Source organism: Clupea harengus, chromosome 4 (genome assembly GCF_900700415.2).
Source record: "Clupea harengus chromosome 4, Ch_v2.0.2, whole genome shotgun sequence".
NCBI classification, from domain to species: Eukaryota; Metazoa; Chordata; class Actinopteri; order Clupeiformes; family Clupeidae; genus Clupea; species Clupea harengus.
The window spans coordinates 4,025,093-4,035,581 of NC_045155.1; the positions used below are offsets into that span (position 1 = coordinate 4,025,093).

Here is a 10,489-nt window from a genome sequence, read left to right on the forward strand (position 1 = left end):
AACCCACTTTGCTGTCTCCCTCTTTCCTGTTGAGAACCATAACCCCCCTTTGTCAAGAGGATGTCCTGTTCGTTTAAACCTAGCCAACAGGGACAGAGAGAGCAAGAAAAAGAGAGAGGGAGGGAAAGCTTTAATACTTCAGAGCTGTTAGTTGCTACCCAAGTTACTACAGAAGCCTCTGGACACCACATTTTCCCATCAGTACAGATCCCCAGGATAACTTACAGTATTCTCAGAGGGAAGTGTCTCTCAGCTCACCTCATCTCATTGTTGCACAGATGCCTCACAGCAAGGTAAGGGAACACTTACAGCTGCCTCTCTCAAGCATCTGTTGGACATCAACTAGGAACTGTAGGCTGGATACAAAGTGGTGCTCTTCTCTGCTTGTGTTTGTCTTCATCTGTTGAGGTCTTGATGGTGTTTTCCACTAGCAGTGCTGAGTAGTTGGAGGTGAGAAGAAAGTTACAGGCTGTTCAGAAACTTGTAATCCCTGAGCAGTCTTAGCATTGACCCAAGATCTTTTGCAATGTGATGTGGAAATGAATAGTTAGCACATTGTTACCGCTGTCCAAAGAAGGAATTAGGTTCTTAAACTCACTTAAGTATTCAAGAATGTTATGCATATACGTATGTGGCAAAAGTGTAAGGTGAGCCATTTTTTGTAAAACCACATAGACTACATTTGCAATCCCGAAGTGATCAGTTACATGTATAAGGATATTTAATCAGACACCAGTAATTTTGGAGATATAAAATTGGTCTAGAGATGTTAAGTCATATCATGAGAAGAAGCTATGGTCTCACATTTGCACAGTCCTAGAAATAACACATAACACAGTGAGCCCATATATAACCTCTGTTAGTCATTTCACTTATTGTTAAAGTGAAATAATATGATTTGATAATATCACAATATGTAAGGTCTATTCACAGCTCAAGTCAGGTGGCTTGGCTTACCTAACTTCACAAAATCTCTTCACATAGCTAATTACAAATACTACACATATTAATACACATATTTTCACAATTACAAATATTTTTTGAAAAAAATCTGATCTGTTGTATCTGATAAAATAATTTAAAATCTGGTATAATATTGTTATTCTGATAAATGTATTACAAATTACAACATATCAAAGAGCCAATAGCGACAGCAGAAGCCATTCATTGAAAGTTGAATGGTTGAGAGATTAGTTTGCTCACCGTGTATGGCAAACTGACCAACTGAAAAACGAAACGTGTTTAGAATCAAGGGTCAACTAATCATGCTCACTTAATCCCTTAGACTATTTATTTTGTACATCACCAAATGATTATGTGACAGTGGCTATGTGGTCATGTGCAGTTGTTGCCTATCATGCGCTGAGCGGAAAAAAGCTGTTTCACTACTGTTGCAGTTTATCAAGGGTGACAAGTTTTTAATTTGAACTCAGTTGCTGTACATGAATAACATGAATTGATTGCAACTTAATTCCATTTCTTTCTCTAACACTAATCACTGATCTTGCAGGTTTCATTCTGAACAACTAGGCTACTCCTGAATAGATCATGACCTTAGAGGATCTTTCCGCATATGACTTCCACAATCATACACCATATGACTACAACAACACACCGTGGTTCATCTATGACTGCACCATCACTCTGGACCATGACTACAGACGCATTGCCCTCTTCCTCATGTCCTTGTTTACCTTCATGGTGGGGCTGGTCGAGAACGTCTTGGTGGTGTGGGTCAACTGGCGCCGGCGCCACACAGCCAGTGGCGTGCTCTTCTGTGTCATCAACGTCAGCCTGTCTGACCTGATGATTGTAGCGATATCGCCCTTCTTCATGCTTGAGTTCACCATGGACAAGGTATGGATCTGGGGTCGCTTCCTCTGCCGCGTCACACACCTGGTCTTCATGCTCAACTTCTACAGCAGCTCCTTCTTCCTGGCCCTCATGACCCTCGAGCGCTACCTGGCACTGGCCCGGCCTTCGGCTCAGCCCCTTTTCCCGCGAGACCGCCGCCGCCGGTGGCTGCTGTGTGCTGGGGTGTGGCTGCTCTCGCTGGTGCTGGCCCTGATAGAGAACGCACACGTTGACCTGGTGGAGTGGGATGAGCCCGGCTGCTACCTGATGCCCGAGTACAACTACACCGGCTGGTTTGTTGGCATCACGCTCATTGCACTCATCTTTCAGTTCTTAGGCCCCAGCATCATCATCATCACCTGCAATGTGCTGATAGCGCGGGCGGTGCGCTCGGCCCCCGACGTGCAGGGCAGGCGGGACGTGTGGCTGGTGCACGTGTACTCACTGGTGTTTGTGCTGACTTGGCTGCCCTACCACTTTGTGTTCTTCCTGCTGATGGTGGAGGACCTGCATCCGCACCTCTTCTCCTGCAACACAGTCGAAGTGCTCTACTTCTCCTACGACATTGTGCAGTGCCTGTCGTTCCTCCACTGTGTGGCCAACCCCATCCTCTACAACTTCCTAAGCAAGAGCTTCCGCACCAACCTGATCAATTCAGTGGTGCAGTACTTACCCCCACCAGAGGCCCAGGCTAATGCTAATGCTAACACAGCTGATGGCACTACGGGGACAAAGGCGGGGAATCAGCGCAAGCTCAGCAATGCCAGCACCAGCCAGTCCGACGCGGGCTCCTAGGATGCGAAAGCCGTACTAAGACTCCTGAGAGATTCTGAGAAGTGTCGGCTAAGATTCTGTCACAACCTGATGGGGTAGGGAAGAACACAGAGACCAAAGTGAAGAGAGAAAATATTTATTTCCTTTCACTCCCTCACAAATGTTATGTCCCAGAGGAACTTCTTAGAAAGAATCCTGAAAGCTGGGGAGGAGTTCATTTACCTAACTGGTGACACCTATTCTATCTGAGTAGTATTTACCTGTGTGAAGGAGAACCATGACAGGCTATGAATTGAACATATAATTAGACACAGATGATGCTAGATGTTTTTGAAACTAAGCTACAAACACTTTTCTGCATTGCTCCTATCTATAGTACCAGCCTCTCAAAAGTGAATTACTTTTTCATGTGTTGCATTATTTGTACATATTATTGTTGTTAAAGTCCACCAAAACTGTATATACATCATTCAATGCTACTACATAGCCCTCAATAAAAAGCACTTCTTCTGGTAGACCTATGTCTTTAACATTTTCAGTACTACTTTACTGTATGTGGCCTGCTGAAAAAGACTGCCAGCCTAGTAACTTAATTTCTTAACATACACTGTATAAAATCATGTTTATATCATTTAGCATTTGTTTAATTTTAAACACATGGTATTAAACATCACTCTGCATAGAAATTGTAACACACTGTGGAGCAGAACTGTGATAAAAATGTATTTCAGAGTCAGGGAAAATATTGTGACCGATGTGGAGGGCTCCTATGTCTGTGTGTGCGCAAACATAAAATGTCGTTGTAATTTTGTAGATTTTCTGTAAGGATTTTGTGCATTACCTTCAGGTATCTCAAATGTTTGTATCAATGTGCAATCAGTTATAAAAAACTATAAGCTACAAACTCTTATCCCTAGCCCTCAGTCATCATTATTCTGTAACAAAGCCAAACAAAGGCAAGAATATGTCTCAATGCCTCTGTTCATCAACTCAAATGGATTTCCTTGACCAGTTCTCACTGACATTGATTTGCATACAATTGGGAGTCCTGAATGTGAACTGAGAGGAAATAAAAAAAGTCAACTATGGTGGTCTTCTGAATGTTTAAACCTTTAAGTTCAAATAGTGCCCCCTTCAACAGAAGCTGCTGTTGCTTGGACCATAAGACTTGCCCATTTAACCTGTAATGTATATTCTTAATACATAAAATACACTGGAGGATATTTCTTAAATCGCTTAAAAAGCAGTACACATATTCGGTTTGCTTTGCACTGAACCATTTAATTCTCTAATGACCATATTTTTTAACATGACATGTTCCTTCAGTATATTATTTCACTTGGAAAATCAAAGCATAAGAATGTTTTGAAAGGCAGTCTGTGTATTGTTCATGGTGATACCTGTCTTTAACAAAACATTAGTAGATCATAAGAACAGTATAAATAAAATAAATAAACGTATGAGTGAACAAAACACGAGATGAGGCACAATGAAAACAAGGGCTGTGGAATGATCATCATAGTCAACACTTAAGGTTTGAATTGTCTGTTGGTCAGTCCTCAAGATGTCTAAAACATGACCTAAATATAAACATGATCTAGGATGACATGGCATATACAGCTGATCAAGATGTATGTATTTTCGTATACTTAGACAAACGGCACAGAACCCAGACTGGAACCTCTGTTTCACATGACACAGCTTCGTACCAGCATTGATTCTTTTCACCAACTACTATATTGGCCGTACCACTGATATGTCTCTTGGAAGAGGAGTTCTCGATATTTAAGTGTTCAAGATGATCAAGTTTACGTCACCTATTAGAACACCGCAATAAAACGATGTATTATACACAGAGACAAAATATTACACATAAGGTTATATATGTATATATCTATGTGACAACAGCTCTAATATAAAAATAACACAATTAAGTTTTGAAAGAGGAATTATTTTCAGTAAAGACACTTAACAGTTACAGGTAAAAACACCTCACCTGGTCAGTGTGCAGAACAAGGCTATTTGTATTGCTCGGAACTGCAATAGCTTGAATGCGAGATATGTAGTTTCTTGATGTCAAAGACAAAAACTCTTTCTAAACCAAACACAGTAGTACCATTATGAAGGGCAATATGCTGTTTAGCAGTATGATTGTGCATTCTATAGATCTTAAAAAGTTGATAGAGGTCTTTTTTTTTATGGCTTTGTTTACTTCATATTATAACACTGTATACATCTTTAATACTAGACAACTAATAAAATCAGTTGCACAAACAATGTCTATTAAAACTAAACTGTGCAACACTGTGGTCTTACCATGCCCTCAGAATGATGACATTTGTGTAAGTCTCAAAGCATTTTCGAAGTCTGACAACAAAAACTACATACTGCACCTTTAATGTTAATAAAAAAAAAGCTTGTTGTGTCTTCCATGGCATAGGCCCGAGAGAGCAAATCAAATCTGAGGTGATCACCATTTACTTGACGGCACTCTAGGAATGTCCACCTACACAATGCATGTGCTGCCATCAAGTAGCCATGCCACTACCCATTTCCAAAGGTAACACAGTTTCATTTCACACTCTCAAGACATACAGCAGTCAACAAACATCACAATGACATTGCTTGGAATAATGACCATTACGCAAAGTAATGGGCAGTGTTTTAAAAACGGCTATGCACCACTTAAAAGGCTGCATTTTGTTTTCTGTAGAACAAAAAAATCGTCTGCTACACCATCTTAGATTTCACATAGAAAAAGCACACTGGTTATACCAACAGGCAGTTAAATACATTCCGTGTCCACAGAGCTACGGTCCCCTGGCGAAGACGAAAGTTGAGGAGGAAGAAAAGGCAGTGGGCTGAGGGGTGGACGTCAACTCAGGGGACGTCCAAGTTGGACAGGGGCTCTTTGGAGTGGTCGTTATACATGAAGGTCTGCTCAATGTTGAAGTCCGGTGGCAGGTGGTCCTTGTGCAGCTCCATGTGTGAGGAGACCAGCTTGAGCGTGGAGAAGTAGAGGCCGCAGACCGTGCAGCGGTACATGAGAGCGCCCGAGTGGGTCTTCAGGTGGCAGATCATGGTCGAGCGGCCGCGGAAGTAGCGGAGGCACACCTTGCACTGGTAGGGCTTCTCCCCAGTGTGGATGCGCAGGTGGTACGTAAACTCGCCCGAGTGGGCAAAGCGCTTCCCGCAGTAACGGCAGCGGTACCACTTCTGCTTTGGACCTCCACCCATCGCACCACCAGAGCCATCATTGCTGTTAGAGAGCAGACCGCCTGGGAAGCAGGCCAACCCTCCCTGGAGCACCTTGTCCTGGAGACCCAAACCCATACCCAACCCAAAGCCCAAGTTGAGTTTGCCCAGACCACTGCCTCCACCACCATCTAGTGGGGAGGAGGACGAGCAGGATGAGAAGTCCAGTCCCGTGTCGTGTTTGCGCTTCTTCACACCAGTCCAGCCCTGACTTACTAACTGCGGGTCTGCCCCAGCGTGGGCGCTTAGGTGGCTGTGGAAGGCCGCGGCCGAGCTGAAGGTCTGTGGGCACAGGAAGCAGCGGTAGTCCTCCTCAAGGCCGTTAGTGCCGTCTGGCCCTCCTCTGGCCAGCACAGAGACATCGGCATGCAGCACCATGTGCCTGTCCAGCAGGGGGCGCTCCAGGAAGCCACAGGCACACACCGGGCAGGAGAAGGCAGCCAGATTGAGGTGGGTGAGGGCGTGCCACAGCAGGGCACAGAGAGAGGGCTGAGGCAGCTGGCACACAGCGCAGCGCAAAGACTGGACACACACATGAGTCAGTAGGTGCTCTCGTACAGCCTATGGGACAGAGAAAATGAAAAAAAAAAAGATAAGAGCAATTTAGTAACAAGAACAGCTTAGTAACAGGGTGTCCAGTCAAACAGAGCTAATTACATACTACGGTCAACTACAATGTTGCTAAAAAAACCTTTCCAACAGCACCATCTAGTGAGTGAAATGTTAGTCAGAAGTCACCAATTTATATAATGTATTGTTGCTATTGTGTTTACAAAGCACAAACAAACAAGACCTTTGGAGTTTGGACGTCTCCTACCACTATTAGTCTGATGACTGGTGTACTTTTGGTATGCGAACTGTTTCCTGTTAATGTCATCATTTTTTTTTTTTAAGATGTTGACAACTTCTGAGACCACTCACCTTGAAGTCTTTGGCAATAGATTTGGTGCACACAGCACACTGCACTTCTCCCCCTTGGCTCTGGGCAACACTATTTAGCTGATCAGGTGTGGGGAGACTGTAGCGAGCTGCCGCCTGGCGCCGGTGGCGCACCATCTTGGACTGACTGCAAAACTGCTGCTGGCACATGTCACAGGAGAACAACAGGATGCCCACATGCGAGAGAGCGTGAGTGACGCTGGCGCTGTGCTCAGGGAAGGCTGTTCCACACACACGGCACTCTCCCGCGTCTGTCAGGTGCGTCTCTGCGTGGGCCCGTATGGCAGTGGCGTCTGCTGGAAGTGCCTGCCCACAGGCTTTACACGCTGCTGCTGCCGCCATGCCTGCCTCTCTGGCTGGATCAACTGCTCCACTGCTGTCATTCCCGCTGCCATTCTCAACAAATACCAGATCATCTTCATCCTCCTCTTCGTCATCCTCCTCCTCCTCCAGGTAGCGCTCCTCTTCGTCACTCAACTCGATGATCTCCTCGGCCAGCCCTCTCCATTGCTCAGCGCCCTCTGGCTGCTCCCCGGACTGCAACGCCCTCCTGCTCTCCTCAGCCTCTTCCTCTTCAAAGATGGTGGACACCCTTCCATCTCCCTCAACTGGTCCCATCTGCAGGCCATCCAGAGGCTCCCCACAGGAAGAGGACGGGGCACAGGTCTCACTGCCAAGCTGGGCCGAGGAGTCTGGGAAGGAGCAGGACTCCGGAACTCTGCTCAGAGTGACGCTGGTTACCGTTTTAGTCCCACTGACCACTGCTTGCGTGTCTTCCATCTCGCTCCTCCCTTTCTCTGTCCTTTCTTCCATACATCCCCTTACTACCTCCTCTTCTTCTACTACTTCCATCTTGAGCTGCAGGGGGAGCACTGGGGGACAGTCTGTCCCTGCTTGTGAGCAATGTGCATCTGAGGCAGGCTTGCTGTCTGGTGCGTGGCTGTACTCAATATGTGGCTGTGTAGCCTCAGCCTTGGGTGACAGCGAAAGCGAAAGCGAGTGGGACGTGACGTGGGGTTGGCCCGACCTGCAGGCCCTGCCCTGAGAGAGCGGTGAAGGGGTGACGGGAGTGGGGACAGCCGAGGAGGAAAGCGAAGAGCAGGATGCAGCAGAGGAAGAGCAGACAGAGGCAGCCATAGCACTGGCTGAGGCTGCCTCAGGATCCAGGTCGTTGCCACACTGCCCCATGGATGAGCTCTGTAGGTCAGGGAAGGTGGTATGGCATGCCTGCACCAGCTCCCTCACGCCCAGCCTCTCAGCAAGCTCATACAGCACCCTCACATCAATGAGGTCCGTGAACACCTCACCCGTGTAGATGAAAGTGAGCACCTTCTCAAAGTTGGTTGCAGACACAAAGTCCAGGGAGAGACTGGAGCGTGGGCCTTGAGAGAAAAGACTATGGAAGTGTGTGCATGAGCAGGCCAGGACAGCCCGGTGGGCTGGAAAGGATCGCCCACCCACCTGGAGGACCACATCGCAGAGAAGACGGGACAGGCGGCAGCGGTTGAGTTCAGAGAGGAGACGCACCGCATGACTGGAGCCCTGCAGTCTGATCCTCATACCTGCCGCTCTGGCTGAAAGGTATGTCCTACTGGAGCAGTGAGATCAAATCAACATTAAGGCACATGCAAATATTATAATGTGTAGATAGAGGCTACAAATAAAGTCCTTTACTTTTTTCTTTTCTTTTTTTTTCTACGAGCTGGTCTGAACTACCTCTAAACTGTGACAAAATAAATCTTATATCCACAAATTTGTCTACACTGACATTTGAAGTGGAGATACACACACTGGCCAACTGGGGGATACTGAACAAGACATGCACTTCTTCCACCTGTATCACAGCTCATTTGAAGAAAGATGAGGATAGCTTACGCTTTCGTCACCCATTATGTCCAGTCCGCATCAACTCTGTAAAATTACCCGCTAAAAATAAAATCTTTTCTAACCGGTAAGATGCAACACGTTGAGCAAGTGGCTAGCTCACTGACAATACCAGCTAACATTATTACTTTAACAGTTAAACTATAACTTTGTTACGCTACGTATGTTTTGCATTACGTTAAATAAAGTTATATTAACATGCTATACATGAAATACCATTTAGACAACTGTCGCCGTAGCTAACTTAAGTTAGCTAACTAACGCCAGCAGCATCTCAAACGTTAGCTTGCCAGTTAGCTGGCTAGGCACTCGATTGTTGTTGAATGACAAGCTTTTCACCCCGATGCAATTGACTACATTTTTGGCGATAACGTCACTTCATGTTTAAGTTAGTCATCAAAGTTAAATTATTTTGTTACAGATAAATAAAGCAGATATCAGGTACCCAGCTACCTATTTAGCCTCGTCGGACGAGTGTAAAGCTAGCTCCCACAAGACCCAGATAACATCGTGCTGATAATGATTGAGGCTGAGTTAGCCGCTAGCGTACATTGCCACCTCAGTTTGCCACCTTATGGTACGCTAGTAAAGGGATGGAAGCGGAAGCAAGATTACTAACATAACAAAGGCGAATAACGTTTGCTAGCTAAACTAACTTATTTCTAATTCGCTTCCATGGCAATGGGGATCATGGCCCTTGTCTACCAAATAAACGGACACATAACGTTGATTTTTTACTTTGCAAGAAATATTTACATTGGACCTGATTTGTCATTCAAATAAAGTTACGAATAACCAGTTAGCTAGCAAGCTAACATCCATAGCAAATAAACTAGCCAGCCAGCTAATATAATGGCTACAACAGCTAGCTAAATTGCCAAACTGTAAAATAGACAAACTGGTGCTGTTTACCCATACAACTAGAGGAGCAGCAATATCCAACAGATATCTTTCCCCGTGGTTGTCACAACAGCAGGCTGTTGATGAAGACGGCCCACTTTTGAAGCAGCGGGAACAAGCAAAATATGCTTGTGCCACTGGATGAGTGGATGACCGACCGAGTCTTGTCAGTTCCACTGCCCCTGCCCCTGCCCCTTCATTTGTATACAGGTAACAGAGAACTTCAAAGACTTTGACTTCTGATTTCCATTCATTCAGAAAGTACTCTGTCGCTCTAGTAGCCTACCTTTATTCCTTCACGACTATTGCACTTTATTTCTAAGACACTAGCATTTCAATTAGATATCAAACATAATGGTTAGGCTAAATGAGAACTGAATTAGACCGTTTTGAATCAGAACAGCAGACCGAGTTGCACATCCATTTGTGGAGTGAAGTAGTCTAATCATGTTACCACTGATCTCTACTGTTATAGTCATCATAAAAGACCAACTGTTTTTCACCAAAAAATGAGCCAAGAATGAGCAGGAATGAAGCGAAACTAGGAAATAAAAACAGTACCGAAAATATATTTTAAAAGGCAAAATCATATACATTTATATATGTGTGTGTAATTTAACCCTGTAAAGACCGACATCCAATGTTAGCCAGATAATTCTAGTTTAAGTGTTTATTGAACCCTTCGACAAAATACAAAGCAAAAAAATTATGGTATGATTGTTTTTTGTGTCATATTATACATACATCAGGTCTTTATAGCAATTTATTGATCACAAAAAATATATATTATGGAAACAGAAATATTGTTCATTGCATTTATAACATTTTGGAATATTGGGTTGGGTCTTTTCTTTTCAAACAGGAACTATTACAACCTTTTTAT

At 44.6% G+C, this 10,489-nt stretch overlaps 2 protein-coding genes across 6 annotated transcripts; one reads left to right on the plus strand and one right to left on the minus strand.

Moving 5' to 3' along the window:
• The first annotated feature begins 171 nt into the window (after positions 1-171).
• gpr182 (G protein-coupled receptor 182) lies at positions 172-3,716 on the plus strand. The gene is made up of 2 exons (XM_012841666.3): positions 172-293; positions 1,511-3,716. Exon 2 carries the CDS (start codon positions 1,549-1,551, stop codon positions 2,647-2,649), a length of 1,101 nt encoding a protein of 366 aa, XP_012697120.2. The 5' UTR covers positions 172-293; positions 1,511-1,548; the 3' UTR covers positions 2,650-3,716.
• A 172-nt stretch (positions 3,717-3,888) lies between these two features.
• Positions 3,889-9,772, minus strand: LOC105912681 (zinc finger and BTB domain-containing protein 39). Of its 5 annotated transcripts, none has more exons than XM_031565830.2 (3): positions 9,619-9,772; positions 6,805-8,410; positions 3,889-6,444 (listed from the first exon to the last, which is right to left on the minus strand). In XM_031565830.2, the coding sequence occupies exons 2-3, from the start codon at positions 8,380-8,382 to the stop codon at positions 5,509-5,511; spliced, it is 2,514 nt and encodes an 837-aa protein (XP_031421690.1). In that variant the 5' UTR covers positions 8,383-8,410; positions 9,619-9,772; the 3' UTR covers positions 3,889-5,508. The 5 variants fall into 5 exon arrangements, with proteins under 5 accessions (XP_031421690.1, XP_031421687.1, XP_031421689.1 ...); XM_031565827.2 differs by having other exon boundaries at positions 6,805-8,413; XM_031565829.2 differs by lacking the exon at positions 9,619-9,772 and adding an exon at positions 9,160-9,599 and having other exon boundaries at positions 6,805-8,413.
• Between the last annotated feature and the right edge of the window lie 717 nt (positions 9,773-10,489).